We start from the raw sequence: 20,685 nt of genomic DNA, 5'->3' as shown, positions 1-20,685 counted from the left end.
AGTAGGAGGAAGGGTTAAAACCTGCAGGCGGCTCTGGTGGAGGAGGTAGTGGCCTGTTCCTCCCGGCTGCAGCAGAGGTACCTGGGGGGTGCAGCGGGCAGGGAGGTTCAGAAGGGAACGAAGTGGGTTTGGGAGCAGGCTGGGGTGGGGGATGAGCAGGGTGGGCAGGGCTGTGGGTCTCCCCGTGCCCCAGCCAGGACCCCACGGGGAGCTCAGCTGTGGCTGTGGGTCTCCCCGCTCCGAGGCAAGGGACCCTGCAGCGTGCTCATATAAGCAGGGGGAAGTTCACTGTTAGTGAACAGTGGTAAGTACATGCATCCCTCATGTTAGCGAGTACTTGTAAGTAGAGTACTCATTAAATGAGGGATGAGTGTATTGATAATGGGCCACATCCACCCTGACTGCATAGACCTTGTCAGCTCTGGCCCTCCCCTTGATTGAGACTCCCTCTTTAAATCCTCCTCTGAACCCCACTCATGCATCTGATAAAGTGGATCTTTGCCCATGAAAGCTTATGCTCCAAAATATGTTAGTCTATAAGGTGCCACAGGGCTTTTTGTTGTTTTTCACATTTAAATGTATTTTATGGTATAGTTTATTAGTGGCAACCATCCAGGTTGGCTCTGTACTACACAGCATGTTCAGAGTCTTCAGAAACCAAGCTCTCATTTATGTCCCTCGAAAGGTTTCTATCCTCTTGATAAAGAACTTCCAAATACCATCTATGATAACATAAGCAATAAGTCTACTGATGACCGGACTCAGATACTGGACCTAAGGGTCTGAAGTGGTCTTGAAGTGGTTTCTATTATATACTGGGTTTACGTGTTGATTCACTAGTTCTTATCATATCCCCTCTGTATACAAATTGTTCCAGTGCCCCTGGATGATCGTTAGAAATGGAGCCTGAGCTCTTCTTGACCCATTCATTTAACTGAAATGTTAACTTGAAAGCCCGGTGAGCCTTGAAATTGAAGGAAAGATTTTTCGAAGTTCGTAAGAAATCTAGGAACACAAAATGCACTAAAAATCAGTTGGGGAAATGTGTTGCAAAATTCCTCAAACTTTTAGAAATTTTCCAAGATTTTGCATTAACTATTTAATTCTTGAACTTTTTAAGAGAAGGAAATGTGAGTATGGATACTTACAATCATAGCAGTTAGAATTGGTAAGAGCCTGTCAGATCTTTCAACACATTGTCCAACCAATATAAAGTTATTTCCTACTCTAGGCTGTTGAGACTGCCTAAAGCTGTAAGTCCTGTGTTACCTTGATTACTGGGGAGCACTGGATAAACAATTCTGGGGCAACCATCAGACAGATGGAAGCTCCTTTTTCTAAAATTTTGACTTACAGCTCAAAAAAAAAGTCACCGTTGTTGAGACTTATAGACTGTTTTGTAAGCACTTGATTAAGCCTTGCAACATACCTTTTAAGGAGACAAGTGGGGAAAACAGAGGTAGAATCAGCTTGAAGTGACTTCCCCAAGATCACACAGGAAACATGGGGCAGAGTCAAAAAAATTAACCCATATCTCCTATGACCCAGCCTCTGTACCTTTAGTTAAGACTGTCCTTTATTTTTAGTGTGGTGCAGGGGTATCTCAAATTAAATGGGTCACAAAAATACCTGTTTTTGATGTTAATGTGAGATCTACTTGCAGACTGACCATGAGTCCAAAGGCACTCTTTTAATGTTGCATGTGCTTTGTGTTAAACAGTTGAGGGTAGGAGTGGGAGGTTAAATTCTCTGTCCTAGGAAGTATGAGACCTTGCTAGAATCATATCAGGTTATGTATTGTAGATTATAGTTGACACAATTGACTACAAGTAATGCCATGAAATGCTGAGTAATTTCTGAATTCATGTTTTTGGCAGGAGAACGTGTCCCTTGCTGATATTCTGTCACTGCGGGATAGCTGCCTTACAGAGCAAGATATCTGGGCAATTTGCCTGGAGTGTTGCCATTCTATGAAGAGTATCTTCCATTCAGCCATCTTCCAAACACTTTGCATTACTCCTGACACTTTGGCTTTTAACACCAATGGCAACATATGCTTCATGGAACAGCTCAGTGGTAAGTACTTATGCTCCTAAGTAATTTTTTTTACAAGTCTGCAAAGTCATGCTGAGAGCATATAGTAAAACATTATACTCTTCAAACTTTCACAGAGATTTAATTAGACTTGAAAAGCAAAATTTCTTGATAAATGGATGAATGGCAGTTCACATGAAACTAAATTAGATTCAGGAGCACTGTACATTCCCTGGTTATACTAATAAATAAAGATTATTTATAATATAAAAAAGGTTTCCAGTTGAATGTATTAAGGTCTTGAATCGGCTTGTTATCAGAGGTTTTTTTTGCACATGAACAATTATACTTACATTTTAAACATACATACTTGTGCAGGTATGTATTTGCATGTATGGAAGTATGGGCAAAGCATAACTGTGGTGCTGCGTCACTCACCACTTTAAAATGTGTTCAGCAAATTGCAAGTGCAGATAGTCCGTGACTTATGAACGGGTTATGTTCCGAACATCTGGTCGTAACTAAATTTGGTTATAAGTCGGAAATACTCTTATACTATAATCCCTCAAGTTATGTGAGGGTTGCATGCCGCACGGCCCTCGTGTACCTTTAATTTAACATAAGTCAGGGAGGGCTTGGGTTGGGGCCCTGGGGGGAGATGGGAGGGAGTTAAGCCTGGGGTGGGTTAGGGTGGCATGGGTGGTGGGAGGGTGCAGCTGAGCTGGGGCTTGCAGGAGGTTGGACCTGGGCATCAGGGGGTTGGGATGAGGTTGAGCCAGGCCAGGGGTTTGGAGCCAGGGCTGTGGGGGTGGTGGGTAGGAGGTTGGAGCTGGACCCTATGCTTTGGGGGTTGGGAGCCCTAGGCAAAGGTTGAAGCCAGAGCCTGGCGTGCCAGGGGGTGTGAGCTGGGACCATGGGGGAGTGGGAGGGGTTGAACGGGGTGAACCAGGGCTGGGGGGATTAGCTGTGGGTGGAACCTTATGCGCCTTCAGAAGCTGACAGCTGGAGCTCAGCACATGCTGGGGAGGATCAGCTGCAAATGGGGGGAATTGAGTTGGGTGGAGTGGGGATTGAAGGGGGATGAACCAGGGCGGGGATGTGTTGAGCTGGCAGGGGGCATACAGCCCCTGTGCACCCCAGTGGCAGCTGACAGCCATAGCCCCAGGTGCAGAGTGGGGGTGAGCTGGGGCTGTGGGTGGGAGGGAGGGGTTGAGCCAGGTGCAGGGGGGTGAACAGGGGGTACACCAGGGCAGGGTGGTTGAGTGGAGGATGGTTGGAGACCCGCCAGGGGCTGGGAGCCAGACCCCCCGCACGGGTTGAAGTCAGAGCCCCCATGCGTGGAGGGGTAAGGTGGGGCCTCGGGGCAGGGGGTTTGAGCCAGCTGGGGGAGGGGTAGAATGGGGGTGCACTGGGGTGGGGTGCTTCAGCAGGGGGGCGGGTTGGAGCCCTGTGTGTGCTGAGCCAACTGTGCGGGGGGGGTGATCTGGCACCACATGGGGGTTGGGTCTGTGTCCATGGGGGTTGGGGCCAGGTGGAAGGCAGTCGAGACTTGGGTGTGGAGGGGGGGCTTGGGACACGGGTTGGAGCCAGGTCTGTGGGGGTTGGGAGGAGGCCCTGGCATGTGGCTGGAGCCCCTCTCTGCAGGAGGTGACTTGGGGCATGGAGGGTGGGGTGAGCTGGAGGTTGGTCGTAAGTCGATGTGTTCGTACATCAGGGACTGCCTGTATGGTTAAAACAAGATAGGTATTTAGCATCTTTTTGAGGGGGTGTTGGCAGGTGACTTAGCTGTAGAATTGATGTGAACTGATAACTCTTTTCCAAAGTGAAGGATTGAGTGAAGTCTGCATGTGTCAGAATGTAAGATCTTGTTAGAGAGACAGGGATGCTGACATTCACAAAAAGATGTCTGATTTCATTATGAATGGAAGGCTATCACTGGGTAAGAGGAAAAAAGTTCAGCCAAAATCTCAAGAGTCTTAGTATCTCACGTTTAAAGAAATGATAGCTAAGAAAATTGCACTGGAGAATAAGGAAGGAGAAACCTAGTGCAAGCTGTAGAAACCTCAAAGATCAGTAGAGCCTTGCAAATCTTCAGGTATCTGCTTTATATTCATAGGTATCTATATCCTCAGATGTGGATGCAGATATCAGTGGCTCATTATTGCAGATACAAATTTTGTAGCTGCACAGGGCTCTAGAGATGAATTCCCCTCCATACCTGTTCTCTGTAGGCCATTTTACAACTTAAAACTTAATGTATTTCCAATACAATGCCAGAATAACTAGATCTGTCACTTTGCTTTCAGACTGTATTAAATTAAACTTCTTTTGTGCCTGTGTTTTCCGTAATTTTGATCTACCTTTTTGAAATGACACTGGAAGAAATAGAAGATTCCATGTGACTTGCATATTGTTAATGGTACTAATATCAGGTTAAAAATCATTGTTTTAAATCAAACGCCCTTACTTGTGATGTCATGAAACATATTTTAAAATGTATTTATTATTTATTCGTATTTCACATTTTGAATAACTTCAAAATAGATTTGATAAATTCATGTTTGTTTTTAAGTCTAAATACACTTTCAGATTTCAATATATTAATCCTGTGCTGCAATATTTGGATTAATACTGCAGGGGAAATTGATTGTGTTAAAAGTTGTTCTATTATAACTTCAGTAAAGAAACACTTCTGTTCAGTTTTGTAAAAGTTCATTCTTACAAAATCTAAATCTTGGATCGCATTTGATGTAATGCTTTTTAAAAGAAACATACATGAGCCTTACTAAAGAGAAATAAGTCTTGTGGACATAAGTTATTTGTACTGCCGAAACTAAGATCTTGGGGAAAGAAAGGTAAATTTAAGCTAAGGCCATATATATACTAGACATGGAAGTTGACTGCAGATATGCGATTTTAGCTATGCCAATTGCATAGCTAAAATTGACGTATATATGCTTGGCTATCTTGTTGGTCTTAAGTGGGAAAGGTTGCCAGGAGCATTTCCCCCACTTTGAATTTCCTTACTCCTCACCTCTCACAAGTAGCATGGGGTCGACTTTAGCCCTGGAGATCTTGATTTCATGCACACACGAAATCAAACCCTGGAAGATCAACCCTAAGTGGGTCGATCTTCTTCAGTAGGGTAGATTAAGCCTTAGTTCCTGGTTGTCAGCCATTAGTTAACTTTGTCCATATGCAAATTCTCCATGTTTGGGTTTTTAGTGTAGCAAATTACATGCATGGACATAATTCATGTTATTAGAAAGTCTTGATTAGGAAGCTTCTAGTTCATGAAACATTGCCTGTATCTACTAGTCTTCACTAAGGCTACATTTACACTTTCACTCCTCTTTTGAAAGAGGAATGCAAATAAGGTGCTGATTTACATATCTTGCTCTTCATTTGCATAATCTCTTTTTGGAAGGGATTCTTTTGGAATTAAAAAAGCAGTGTAGATGGGGCTTTTTTGAAAATAAACCCCATGTTAAAAAGAACCCTTCTTCCTGAAAAGAGATTATGCAAATGAAGAGCAAGATATGTAAATCAGTGCCTCATTTGCATTTTGATTTCTGTCATTTGCATTCCTCTTTCAAAAGAGGAATGCAAGTGTAGACATAGCCTAAGTGAAACTTAATAATGGAAGAAGTTGGTATGCAGTAACATACTTTTTAATTTTTTTCCCCATTCTTTTTTCTGCCTCTTCCACTTTCTACCTATTTTTTGTCTTGTTACAACTCGGGCATAATCAAACACCTTTTACAACCTAGACATTTCTTGAAATTTGTGACAGTCTTATTAATCTTCTGGAAGAGGTATCTGTTGAGCTTTTAAATAAGATGAAATGACTTGTAAATAATTCATGTTGTTATCCTGTGCCTTGCCTTTCCTTCTGAATGATACTGTGGGCTTCACGCAACAGCAAGCAAGAAAACAAAAATTAGGTTGACCATGTACCAATGGCAGCAGCTTGCCCACTGTCCCTTGGAGTGCTTCATGATTTGAAAAAGTATAAACTATAGGTTACCAAGCCCAAAATAATACCCTTCTGTGATCATTAAATGCTTTGAGAATGGTAGGAGGAGGAGGAGGAGGAGAAGAAAATGACAGAGAGAATGGAAGGCTGGTTCCTGCAGAAAGCCACAGTATTTCATAAACTAGTTGAAAGGATGCTATGAACAAAGGCAGCATCTACCTGTGTAGTTAGAGCCAGCTGGTGGTGATAACTAAATATATGTGATCCAGACCACTTAGCAGCTTTAGAGTACAAAAGACAATGCTTCACTCCTCCATTCAATATATAAGATCACAAATTTAGTATCTACTTCTTTAACAGATGAGCTCTGTGTGTCTGTTGAAGATAAGTGCCCCATATAGGGAGCCTTACTGAATCCCAGGCTATGTTTTGGTAGTGTTATGGCACTTATCAGAAGCATACATTTCCCCAGGCTAAGGCTGTCTTCCTGGATGTAAAATTTATATCCAATTAGTTATGAGTGTGTCACTTTCATGTTAGTCTACTTGGAGGCGCACTTGGAAGGCCATCCAAAAGCTTCAGCTGGTGTAGCCTGCTTGTTTCCCCACATTGCTCATGGGGCATGAATGACATCACTGCTTCATGATCTGCACTGTTAATTACAGTACAACTATCTTAGATATTAATATTCTGGAGCAATTAAAGCTGATGGTTGTATTGTTCCCCAGGTGCTGAAGGTATCACTTGGATTTTAACAACTAGAGGCAGAAAAAGGTCTTAAAATTCTTTGGCTCTGGAATTTTTCACCTGCCTCCTACTCCTCTGATAGCACTTATGCTTGACCTGTTCGACTCCTTTTCACCCAGGCATTTGCCAATAAGGATGAATTGGAAAAAGATATTTTGGGGGGTGAGGATTTGTAGCTTTTAACATCCTCTGACTTGCATCCTTCATTTGACATTGAATCTGGGAGTTATAGGTGTGTGTATGTGGTCAACATAGCATTTTGCAAATCTAAAAATTTACATTTTTACATTTTTCCCCTTGTGAAGGAAATAATCCTGACTTTGGAGCCAAATCCCATAGGCAAATGGGGCAACAGGACTGAAATGCCACTGCAACTGTTATGTACTTAGGCTACGTCTACACTAGAGAGTTTTGTCAACAAAATCCTGATTTTGTTGACAAAACTCGTGTCCACACTAAAATGCGTCCTGTTGATATACTGTCAACGGAACTCGGCACTTTTGTCAACAGCCTTCTGCCTCTTACCCCATGAGCCAGAACACCTTTGTCAACAGAATCTGTTGACAAAAAAGCCATTCGCATGCACCGGTGGGCCCTCTCTTGTTAGACAGGGCTTCTGGGTCACCGGGCAGCCCTGCCTGTGCTTCTGGTTGGCCATTCTGTTGAGAGAGTGGATGGACAGTCCGGATGCTCAGTGTAGACAGAGCGATCCAGCTTCGTGTGTGGCTGCGATCTGTTGACAGCAGTTTTTCGGAAGGTATCTTTCAAGAGTAACTTCTGTTGACAGATTGCTGTAGTGTAGATGTAGCCTGAATGTCTCATTTGCAGAATACATATTAACACAACATTAGGCAGCGTCACTGCTGAAATAATCTAGGTGTGGTCCAGACCCCACTCCTCTAATGAAAAGCTTCTATCATGATCTTTCCAGGAAAGAGAAGTGAGAAGCTATGTCAGCCTGCTGGATGGATCGGCCCACGGGGTATCAATCGTATTTCTGTTTGCTCATTGTGTGATGTCTAAAACGTAACAGACTGAAGATAAATTCCTATAAGCTTTTATTATCTGGCCTAGGGAAACCTTCCTCCTTTGAATAGTAACAGAGAGGAAGCTGTGCTAGTCTATACACTATCAAAACAAAAAGCAGTCAAGTAGCACTTTAAAGACTAGCAAAATAGTTTATTAGGTGAGCTTTCGTGGGACAGACCCACTTCTTCAGACCATAGCCAGACCAGAACAGACTCAATATTTAAGACACAGAGAACCAAAAACAGTAAGCAAGGAGGACAAATCAGAAAAAGATAATCAAGGTGAGCAAATCAGAGAGGGCTCGTCTGCATACTTGGCTCAACCTAATTCTTGACCTTCCCCCCCACCCCTCCACTCTCTGATTTGCTCACCTTGATTATCTTTTTCTGATTTGTCCTCCTTGCTTACTGTTTTTGGTTCTCTGTGTCTTAAATATTGAGTCTGTTCTGGTCTGGCTATGGTCTGAAGAAGTGGGTCTGTCCCACGAAAGCTCACCTAATAAACTATTTTGCTAGTCTTTAAAGTGCTACTTGACTGCTTCCTTCTTTGGTTACTGGCTTGGAGTTTTGAGTCAGCGATTCTAGGGCCAGAAGGGACCACTGAGATCATGTAGTCTGATCTCCTGTGTAACATGAGCCAGGGAACATGCTCAAAATAATCCTCAGGGCGAGCTTTTAGCAAAATATCCACTTTTCCTTTAAAATGGTTGGTGTTGGAGAAACCCCATTGCAACTCTGCAAATTATTCTAATGATTGTATCTTCACCGTCAAAAATTTCAACCTCATTGCCAGTCTGAATTTGTTCAGCTTCAGTGTCCAGGCATATGTTTGTTATGTACGTTTCTTTTAGACTGAAGAGCAAATTATTAAGTATTTTTCCCATGCAAGTACTTACACTCTAGTTAAGTTTATTCCTTAACTTTCTCTTTAATAAAGTAAATATAAATCAGTGTTCCCCAAACGAAGGGACTTACTCCACCAGGGTGGCATGGAGGAATCTTTGGGATAACATGGCAGGGCCTGGGACAGCCCTGTTGAGGGGTGGGGAGGGAGCACCAGCTAGCCCCACCCAATCCCCAGCTCTGCCTTGTCCCTAGCTCCAGCTCCTGGCCTCAGTTCCTAGTGACAGCCTCAGGTCTTTACTCTGCTCATGGCTCCATTCCTGCCTGCAGCCCTCTCCCATTTCTGGCCCCCAAAGGCAGCTCGTGGCCCTGTACCCAGCTGCGGCCCCAGGCTTGTTCTCTGGCACTGCCCCTGATCCCAGCTGCAATTCTAGCTTGAGAACTTTCAGGTTCACAGAAGGAAGGCAATTAAAAATATTAAGGTGATAGTTTCCAACTATGGTTGTTTCTCTCTCTGAATTTAATGTTTTTGTTTCTTAGTGGGGAGTGCAATAGTCTGTTTCTTCAAGATGCTTAGAAATAAGGTACAAAGAAAGGAATACTTCCACATGTAATCATTAAAGGGTCTTTGGTAAAGAATTAAGCCATCAGCTCTGTACAGGATTGTCATTGTAGCTTGGATGTGTGAGAACCAACAGGCTTGTCAGTTATATAAATTTCATTTTGTGACATCAAACTGCCAAAGCATGCTATATGCATATATAGTTGTCAGTTTCTTAATCAGCTATTCTTTTTTTCAACAGATGATCCAGAAGGTGCCTTTGTACCACCAGAATTTGATATCACTGGTAACACATTTGAGGTAAGTAACAGATAATGATATACATCTTGTTCATATTCTTGGCATTTTTACAATAACAGATGCTTATAGTTTTTCTTCAGCATACAGTTTATATGTTTGTACTTAATGCTCATGAATGTAACTTTTTAATGAATTAAAATTGTACATTAATAATTGTCTGTATAAACAATTCTTCATTAACTGAAACTTAAAGCACCTTTTTTTGCCAGAACAGTATATTGGTGTGTTGTAAACCAAAGCTGGTCTGAATTGCTTTATGTATCCGTCATTGGTTATATTTGTATGTTCAGAGCCTAGCCAAGAATTTTTATTGTTAAATATAAAATTTCTTTGCTATTTTCAATAAAATAATTCATGGTGGGGCAATCACCAATTTTATTTTTGGCTTAATGAAGACATAAATGGATGTCTATTGCCTTGCAGTTCACAAATGCTCTACATTGTTAAATTAAATTAGCGCTAAATTGTTGACACTAATTCATTAGCCTCCCAAACCAGCCATTCCACTTCAGTGTTACAAGAATGTTTGTTTGTGTTACTTCATGTTGAAATTCCTGTATACAGAATTTATTTTTTCGGCTTGTATTTTTAGATACTACCTAAAAGAGTTTAATGAACAACATGTTAGTTAAGATACAAGGGAATCTGTTTTGTTTCTACATAGTCTGATACAAATAACTTTATTTTGATGCTTATCTTTTGTATAATCAAGTTTGCTAAAACAAAGATAATCATAAATGTTTTTAAATGTTTGGCAAATAAGTGCTACAAATGTGAGAATGAAAAAGAAATGGAAAGATTATATGGTATAGTACTGCTCTGGAATCTTTAGAGACATGAGTTCCTCTTCATTTTTACTCACCACCATGCATATTTATTATACTTAGCTAGGCAAGCTCAGAAGGCTTGACACTCAGTACTTTACATTGTTTGGCCTTCAGTGTGTAAGGAGGGCAGTGATAATGCTCTCTATATTATGATATTGTTTTAGGAGAGCTAAATACAGTTAGTAGCTATTTTTTTCTGGGACTCCCATAGTTTTCATTTCTCTCCTTTAGATTCATGTCCTATCAGTTCCCTCAAGTCAGGAGGGATAAATATTTTCTCTATGCTTTATGCCCAGATGGGCCTCCTACCTCAGATGGTCTTGCTCAAGTCTTGCATTCTTATTCTGCCTCTTTGATTTCTCCATCCTTTATCCTTCCCTGTGCAAGCCTGTCTTTTCTCCATCAGTTCAAAGGCCTTTGCCTACGGTGAGCTTGGTCTTGAGTGCCTTGTGTAAGAGCTGTGTGGGCAGTCATTTGGAAGTCAGACTGTGAGCCTTTGTGGCCCAGAGGTGCTCTAGAATGCCTCAATGCCAACTCTAGAAAGTGTGTGTGTCAATTCTCAAGATGTGAGACCAGAAGCTAGAGCTTTTGGGGGTATTTGAGTCCTAAATATCACATGGTGGAGGCAATTTTTGAGATATGATGGTATTTTTGGATGAGTATAATTCCCATATCTTGGTTAGATATGAAGTTTTTGGATGAGATGCAAGCTGTTTTTTCCAGACCAGTTTATCCATGTCTACTAAACATCCAAGAATGACTAGTTGTTTAACTCTTCTGCTGTAGCAGTACTTAAAGGCTTCTGTTATATCAGACTGCCATGTAGTGGGAGAAGAGTAAGAGTAAGGAGAGTGTGAGAGAGAGGAGAAACAGTTCAATATACATAACTTCTCTTTCTCTGTTTAAAAATAATTGATAATTTAAACAGAGCTCTTATCATGCTGAACCCACAGAGACTGTGTGTGTGTACACCTGGTGTATATGCAGCAATATTCTATAGATGCTGTCTTACAAGGGTCGTCACTGCAATGCAGTGGTATTTGAGAGAACCCCAGTGTACTTAGATTAGGAGAAGGTACTGTGTTTAAATTTTGGTAACTTGATTTTTTTTAATTGTTTTGGCTATTGTGATGGTCCCCGTACCCTTGATTTATGAAAATAGGGTTATAAATATGAATATGCATAACTTGGAGATGCTTTGAACAAAATACTTCATGTGACCTATCAATTTTAATGTTGTGATCTGTTGGATAGTATATCTGTATATACTATTTTGAGAGTGTATATCATTCTTCTATGTGAAGTTAGAAATATGAAGTGTAAGTCTATTGATAGTGACAGAGAGAGCTCTGTTGACTGATTTTTTTTTTTGGTAGAATACAGACTAAGTATCACTTTAAAGACTAACAAAATAATAGGTGATGAGCTTTTGTGGGACAGACCCACTTCTTCAGATCATAGCCTTACCAATATATAAAGCACAGAGATCCAAAAAATTTTATCAAGGTTGACAAATCAGAAAAATTGTTATCAAGGTTGGCTAATCAGAACATCAGAGGGATGACAAGAGGGAGGTGTGGGGAGGCAAAGTTAAAAGTTAGATAAAACAAAGTACGTAAGAGTCCTTAAAATGGGCCAAGTAATTGCTGTCCCGGTTCAAACTACGTGTTAAATGTGTCGAATTCGTATATAAATGAGAGTTCCGAGCACTCTGTAAATGATCGCTAAAGTTCCTTTTCAGTAAAACATAGACTTTCAGGTCATTAACAGAATGGGCCACTCCATTCAAGTGCTGGCTGACAGGTTTGTGAGTTGTTTTTTGATTCTGTTTTGTGTCCATTCATTCTTTGTTGAAGAGTGTTTGCAGTCTGTCCTATATACATGGTGTGTGGGCATTTTTGGCACATGATGGCATATATGATGTTAGCTGAGGAACAGGAGAATGTGCCTGTAATTCTGTGAATAACTTGGTTAGGACCACTGATGGTATCTCCAGAATAGATATGTGGACAAAGTTGGCAATGGGGCTTGTTGCAAGGTTCCAGGATTGGTGGTATTGTGGTATAGCCTGTGGTTGCTGATGAGAATCGTGTTAAGGTTGGGAGGTTGTCTATAGGAGAGAACAGGCCTGTCACCTAGGGCCTTCTGGAGTGTGGCATCCTGATTTAAGATAGGTTGTCCATCTTTAATTATGTGTTGCAGTGATTTGAGTTGGAGGCTTTAGGTAATGACCAGTGGTGTTCTGTTATTGGGTTTTGCTTTTTGGGGGAGGGCCTATCTTGGAGTAGTTTGGTTTCTGGGTATTTGTCTGACCCTGTCGATTTTGGGGTGTGTGTGTGTGTGTGTGTGTGTGTGTGTGTGTGTGTGTGTTTTTTTTGTTGGGTCAGTAGTTTTAAATGAGCTGATGAGCATCATTACTGGTCCTTCCATCCCTCCCTCCCCCGTCCCCCTCCAAAAGCCTGAATGACTGGGTGATCAACTTGATGACTTGTGAATGGACTTGTTTGTCCTATAAGTCTAGAAGGTCCTAGGAAGACGTGGGACCATAGCGCTTGGTGTTGGGTTCCATTTTTGATCTCGTGTGTGTGTGTGTGTGTGTTTTTTCTCATGGGAACGTGAGTTGAAAAACAAAGATTTCCCACTCTGGTGGGAGAGTCAGTTTAAGTAATATGAAGCACCAGTTTTTTGTCTTCAACTGACTTTTCCAATTTCCTGGCATACTCCAAGGGGAAACAAATTGAAAAGGCTGTTGATCCAAATCAGAATAAAAGATCAGCTCTGGCTTGAGGCTCTTACTCTAAATAGCTGTTCTCATGTCAGGTAAGAATCTACATATGATAAGTTTCTTAATGCTGTGGGTTTTTTTTTCCACGCATAAGGAATTGGCACTGGCGGGGGAGAGGGCAGGTGAGCCAGCAGAGGCACATCCACATGGCCTCTGTACTGCTGGCATCACCCCCCACACCGCAGACAGCAAAATCTGATGCAGCTATGCTAATTAGCTGATTGAGTTTGCAAATGTTTTTCCCTTTCCAATTTCTTGAACTGTCATTAGCATAGTGCTGCCGACAGTAGCACTGTGCTAACAGGCAGTGTAGATGTGGCCTATGTTACTCCCATCCTCCCACCCCCATAACTGCTGGAAGTGGAATAAAGCTTTGTCTTGTTACTTCCCTGTCCTCTCCAAAGCCACCTCTTTGCTGTGAAATGGAGGGTGTCTACTATTTGGTTCTTTCCAAGTTGGATGTGTGTGTGGGGAGGACCAGTGGGAGGAAAAGGGAGAAGTAACTTTACCCATTCCCCAAAACCTTTTGTCTGATCAGAAATAGAATAAGGAATTCTTTGGATACTCTACCCTTCTTACAGTTCCTTGTGGGTTCTCTTCTGCAGTGGCTAACTACAATATGCTTCTGGGTGAGATTCTTCCATAAACAACATGAAATTCACATGATCCTTAGTAGCTGACTGCTGTCCAGAAAATCTTGACTATAAGTGAAACTGATTGGTCTTGTTAAAGTCATTCCATTGTTTAGCAAAGTGAGGTACTGTAGCTGTGTATCTCCATTCTCTACAATTCATTTTCCTGTGTTTGATTCAGAGTTGTCTGCTTCCCTCCATGACAAACACAATATACAAGTTTTATTTTGGTTTGTTATAATTGCTCCACAGTGCTATGGACCAGGGAGCTGGATTCTGTTTATACATGGTATTATTAACAAAGTTCCAACAACCAGCTCTTCTTACCAACATTGTGTCCTTGTTTTGTATTATTGTTTTTTACAAATTTGAGGGCAGAGTATGAGGCCAGCATAACTACAGATTTGTAACAAAGTACAGTTTGATGTTTCAGTGCCCAGATTTGAGTTTGTAGGGCTGATGAATTTGGATTTTCAAAAAGGAGTCTAGGCATACTACATGGTAGTTAGCCAAATTTCACATTTAGAGATATGCATTTATTTAAGAGACTTATGGGGGAGGGATAACTCAATGGGTGGGAGTTCAGCAGTTAGAGCATTGGCCTTATAATCCCAGGATTGTGAGTTCAATCCTTAAGGAGGCCAGTTAGGGGCCTGGGGCAAATAGATTAAAAAAAATCTGTTTGGGAATGGTGCATGGTCCAGCTGAGAGGGCAGGGAATTGGATTTGATGATGACCTCTTGAGGTCCCTTCCAGTCGTATGAGATGTGTATATCGCCATGTACAAATTATTCATGTTTTTATTATTCAGTTATTCACTGTCTTTCCTTTTGAAGAGAGATGCCCTGAAGAGGTAGAAAGCTGATTTTCATAACCCTTTTTGACAGCCTCTTGGAAGAGCTCTTTTTGTGCAGAAATAGGTCTGTTTGTGAAGTGAGGTCTAGAAGAGAGATGTTTTTCTCTTAGTTATGTGTTGACTGGAAGAGACTGAGCCTTGCTATGGGTCTGAGAAGCTGTCTTTAAGCTCTGTTTTAATGTCTAGCTTCTGTCTGTTTGGTGGACCATACATGAGAGTTACACCTTACAGCTTGAATCGATGGATACTTTAGGAAATATGGCAAATGTACTTGAAGCTTTAGAATCAAATTTTCACTGAAAAGGACAATATATTCTGTATCTGGGTTGAGATATATTGGGTATGAAAAGAGAGAGGTGACAATACAGAGACAGAATATATGATTTCAATCTTTAATACTGCTTTTTGGCTACTGGAATCCTGTAAAAATATATTTAATACTATCACTGGGTCAAAGTTGAAACATTGGTTTTTCCCTAAGATTCAGATTCTATATATGTGTAAGTTCTAAAACATTTGTCTTACTCAAAATGGGAGTCAAGCAAGGCTGTGTCATTGCCCCATCCCTGTTCAGCATCTTCCTCACCATGACCCTTCATCTCATTGATGGCAAGCTTCCAGGTGGTGTGAAAGTTGTCTATAGAATGAACAGGAAGCTTTTCAATCTCAGGGGACTGACGGCTTAAAGTATGACCTCCACAACCTTGATCATGGAGCTCCAGTACGTGGATGACAATGTGGTTCTTGCTCTTTCTTCTACAGCCCTTCAGACCATCTTAAGTGCCTTTGCTGCAGCATACAACCTTGGCCTCACACTGACCATCAAAAATACCAAGGTGCTTCACCAAGCTTCACTAATGGGACAATCTCATGCACTTCTATTGAAGTCAATGGAGAACTGCTGGAAGATGTGGAGCACTTCCCATACCTTGGAAGTCATCTTTCTGCTAAAGTTGACATTCATGTGGAGATCCAGCATTGTCTGAGCTGTACAATCTCTGCTTTCACCCGCCTGAGACAAAGGGTCTTCAAGAACCAGGACATTTATCCCAAGATAAAGCTCCTTGTATACCGTGCAGTGGTTGTTCCAGCGCTACTATAAGTATGCGAAACCTGGGCAACATACAAATGTCATTTGAAGACACTTGATCAATAGCATCAACGTTGCCTCAGGAGGCTCCTAAATATCTCTTGGGAGTAGAGGCACATGAACACTAGCATCTTGGAAGAATCAAACATGGCCAGCATTGAAACCATTAGCATTCATCTACAACTTTGTTGGACTGGTAACATGGTTCAGATGTCTGATCAATGCCTCCCAAAACAGATTCTGTTTTCCAAATTGGAGGAGGGGCAGAGGAGCATTGAGGGGCCAGTCGGCATGCTGAATGCACACATGAAAAAGTGTAGAATCAGTGCTGACACTTGAGAACTTTGCCCAAGACAGTTAGCAGTGGAGAATGGTAATCTGTGAAGGGGGTGGGCGGGAGGGAATTTGAGCAGTTCCACTGCAGTGCAGATGAGGACAGGTGGAGAAGAAGATAAGAGCATCAAAAACTGGCCTGCACCTCTCCAACAGCTACTAACACCTGTTATAAGATCTGCAGCTCCAAAATTGGGCTGATCAGCCATCAATGGACTCACAAATGGGAAGGTGACATGAAAACATCCTTCTTGGTTATTGAGTGACTGCCAAGATTTGTATTGTGGAGGGGAATGTGAGGGCCTAGCTGGAGAGGATTACTAATACACTTACATAAAATAGAACACTTATCCTGGTATAAGTTCCACAAAGAAGTCTGTCCATGTACATCATTGTCTGATCATTTTAGTGATGCATCTCCTACACAGAAGAATTCAGGCCTTATTAAATTAAGATTGAAATAGGCAACTTGTCATAACAGCACAGATAAATTTAAATTTTCCCTGTTTCAGGGTTGTCTTTGCACTGCATGGATCTTGGTGGGTGTTTTGTTTTTTTTATTGATACATGTGTTGTTTGGGTTTTCGTTGTTGTTGTTGTTGTTGTTGTTGTTAATAACTTGTAATTGTAATTTTTCCTTGCACAATAAAAAAAATCTAATATGAATTTGAGAGGTAACATAATGATCTTCTGCTACCAAGTGGTCTTAGTATCCTATTTGCCCCTGAGAAAATATGGCCGTCTGTGTGGTTGTTGTTGGGATTTAGTAGGATAGTGATTGTTAATAATGTTTGCAGAACATTTTTTTTCTTATCAAATCCTATTTCTCCTGTTCATGTGTGATTCCTAATGTTAATGGGGAAGATCTGCCTCACTGAACAGAATAGCCTTCTGAACTGTGACAATCATCATTTTGTATAACTGAGTCTGCTTAAAATGAAAATTTGTATAGACTAGCCTGGATCTTATAAATCAAGATGGAAATTTCTGCCATGTTGTTGTACTCCAGATAGAAATTTTGGGTGTCTAGGAAAAGTGTTGGCACACTGAAACGTTTCAATTGTAGATACCACTTTGTTGTTCTATATTAATCTACCACTGTATCCAATCTTGCTCTCCTTTCCCTGCCTAGGGTTGCCATCAACTTTGTAATATTAAAACATAGACACTCCAACAAGAATGCTGGAATCTTCTCCCCGTGTTACCTCATCCCTGCCTCTGTCCTGCCTCTCTTTCTGAATCCCCTCCTTGGCCCTGTACCCTGTTTGCTCCTCTTCCTTCCCCGCATAGCCCTCTTTACTTGCTGTGCTTCCCATCTCACACCTTTCCCCCAGCTTGGGTCAGGAAGGGCTCATCTATGGAGCCAGGATTGGGATCTGCAATTGTCTGATGTAGGTAGGAGGTGGCCCTGGTTCAGTATGGGCTGGTGCAGGTGATGAACTCGTGCCTCCCTGACTAAACCACCCACAGTAATCAGATGTTGGGTTTCTAATTAGTGCATTTAACCAAATACCGTCAGGTTCCCTTTTCAACCCGATCTTCCAGTTGAAAACTTGGCACCTAATCACCCTACCCCATGTCCAAACTTATTTAGATTCTTTCTTATATTCTTGGCTTTCAGATAAAGGTAATGAAAGTAGAGAAATCTTTAAAATTAGTCAGCTTTGCAGAGTGTAAGACAATGGAAATAGTGAATAGTGTCAGAACCTTTTTATAAGGGCTTCAGATAAAAGGAGGTTGAGTAAGCAGCTATGATGTTAAGTGAATATTTAGGGGCAACTGATACACAATGGTGCTGTGCATCTAGAGATCATGGTATGCACTGTGTAGTTCAGAAATGTATACTATTGCTTTTTAGTTAAGTAGGTTGGATTACTTCTCCTTATTTTGCTCCAGCTCTGGTTGTCTTGGGCTGGAATGTCTGCAAAGGGTTACTAATGTTGTGCAACACAAATTGATTGCTTGACATTTCACACAAGAGCAAGTTAAGACTTGCAAGCTTTCATTTAGATACTAGGCCAATAAAAAAGTCAATCTGAGTAGTGAAATGAATTGCTTGTAAATTTCAAGCACAAGCAGATTATTTGATTATACTTAGACTGTAATGCATTTTTTTCCCCTGGAAGAAATATTTTTGAGTAAATAGCTTTCAAATACTTTTTGGATACTTCAGTTTTGTGCAAACAAATGAGATAAGATGATTATCAGAATAAGTTAAAAAACAACAAACTCACTCAATGGGTGTGTCTACACTAAAAACTAACTTCGAAGTTAGATGCTACTTTGAAGTAGCCTGCAGAGAGTCTACACTCATTTTCCCTTACTTCAGAGTAAGGGAGACCAACTTTGAAGCCCTTACTCTATTCTGGGAATGAAGTAATTCCCTGCTTCAAAGTTTAATTTCAAGGTCGGGTGTGTGTGTAGATGCTCAACTTTGAAGTTTGTAACTTCAGAGTACAAACTTTTGAAGTTATTTTTGTAGTGTAGACACAGCCAACCCTGAATATAGGTATACTATTATCCTACAGTTCATTTCAGCAATTTTATAACTTCAAAGTAGCTAGTAAATATTAGCTTTTATATTTGCAGACTAATTTTCATTCACAGCTGAGGTGAAAAGGATTAAAAAGTTCATATATATACAATATTTCAAGGTAATTTAAGATATGGAGGAAACCATTTGTTTTTTCTGTTTTGGAACAAGACTTTAAAACTAATTTGCCCACTATATTATGCAAGATACTGAATGGCTCTCCAGAAAGAAAATATGCTGGGATCTTATGGCTACTAGTTCTGGGTCAAATTTCTGATTTCAAGTATACAATAAAATCCAAAATGGATGGAATTTGTCTGGATTATGCTGGTGCAATTGAGAATAGAATCTGAAATCTGATTTTTGCATAATTTTTCAATATTCATAATTTTAGTTCTCTTGTAATAATGCAAGGGAATGTGTGGCCTTTTTTTTCCTGTGGTTAAAGGAAGGAAGCGGTGGTGTCAGGACTCTTCGGTTCCTGATAATTTATCAGGTTCAATACAGGGAAAATGGTTAAATTCTAGTGACTATGTTTATACAAAAGGTCAGAAAATGATGGTTCTAGTTGGCCTTAATATGTATGATTTATTTCTGAGCATTATCAGAGGTATTTGAACTTTGTTGTGGAAAGCCTTGTAAATCAAGTGAAGAAATATGCATAGAGTTCCTTGGGTATTCATTATCATCTGACCTGGGTTTGCATAAAGGTCTTATGTTTATAACCAGTCCAACAAACTAAAAATAAAGATGTATCATCCATTTAACATCTCTCCTAATCTTTTCATTTTAAGCACTAGTTTGATAAAGCAAAAGCCAGAAGTGTTCAGGCCTAATTCACAGAATTTAAATGATTAGCACCATCAAAGTATGGAAATCTCTATGAAACGACAACCTATTTCAATTATATAATGAAACCCGAGACAGCCAAAATTAGGTTGGATAGAAATTCACAAACGAAAAACCCTCTTTTCATGTATCTTATTATTCATGCCTCGTTGGAAACCTTTTGTTTATGCACTGCTAATTCTTATGTGGCCTATTTTTTTTTTTTAAATTTGAAGTCTGAAACATAGTTGAACTCCAGTGAAATCTCCAGTACAGAATGTAAATAACTAATTCATAATTGGAATACTTCAATAAAGATGCCAAATGCTTATGTAGTCACTCTCCAAAGCTGCCTTGTTGGCTTTTTCCTTATTGCCTCTTGAATCTGCAAGTAAGAGTGTTTACAGAAGGCTATTTATTTCTGTCAAGGAGTAACACAACAGAGCCTTTGTCATGGTTTGTATTCAGACATAGTAATTCCACAGATTGCTTCCTCTCTTGCTCTTCAATTCATAAATTCTAAGGCCAGAAGGGACTATTGTGGTCCTCTGGTCTAACTTCCTGCATAACACAGGCCGCTAATTCCAGCCACTAATTCCTTCATCAAAGCGAATAACTTGTGGTTGAACAGTTGCATATATAAAAATACACACACTCTTGATAAACAAAAATGAAGTGATGGTGTCTCAGACATATCCTTTGAGTTGTTCCAATAGTTAATCACCCTACCAGTTTAAAAAGCGTTCACTGTATTTGTAGTGTGAATTTTTCTCAACTCAGTTTCCAGCCTTTGGATCTTGTTCTGCTGCTTTCTGTTCGCCCTCTAGTATCACATATCTTCTTGTTAGGTGGATACTTAAATTATGATTGTGACCTCCTAACTTTTTGCTAAGAAGCTAAATATATTGAACTTTGGCTACGTTTACACTACAGCACTCAGTCAACGGTCACTGTTGGAAGAGATTTCTCAACAAAACTTCTGTTGATAGACCATGGCCACACACAAAAGCAAATTGGGAGAGTGCTCTGCTCTGTTGACAGCAGCCAGACTGCCTGGCTGCTCTCTCAACAAAACAGGCACCCGGAACCACAGCAGACAAGGCTGCCCATTGTTCTGTGTAACGCCGACAGACCTAGGGTTGCCAGCACCAGGGATAGAACCTGCGAGCATAGGGTCTAAAGCCCTGCACTCTACATCAGCCAAAGGCCAGATGGCTCTCAGCTGAGGCTGTAGTGCAGAGACTTCACTCACCCCAGATGAGGTCTCAGTGCCTCTGCGTACTACATCTGGATGCCTTGTTTGTCAAGAAA

General features: G+C 40.8%; 1 protein-coding gene across 2 annotated transcripts in view; it reads left to right on the top strand.

The window, feature by feature from the left end:
- The window catches only part of KNDC1 (kinase non-catalytic C-lobe domain containing 1), a 125,618-nt gene that overhangs the window by 9,626 nt on the left and 95,307 nt on the right, over positions 1-20,685 (top strand). For both annotated transcript variants that reach the window (XM_075000429.1, XM_075000428.1), the window contains exons 2-3: positions 1,878-2,076; positions 9,432-9,490. In XM_075000429.1, coding sequence (XP_074856530.1) covers positions 1,878-2,076; positions 9,432-9,490 — 258 coding nt within the window. The remainder of the gene's footprint in view (positions 1-1,877; positions 2,077-9,431; positions 9,491-20,685) is intronic.

Source organism: Carettochelys insculpta, chromosome 7 (assembly GCF_033958435.1).
Source record: "Carettochelys insculpta isolate YL-2023 chromosome 7, ASM3395843v1, whole genome shotgun sequence".
NCBI lineage: Eukaryota > Metazoa > Chordata > Testudines > Carettochelyidae > Carettochelys > Carettochelys insculpta.
This window is presented reverse-complemented; position numbering and strand designations above follow the sequence as displayed.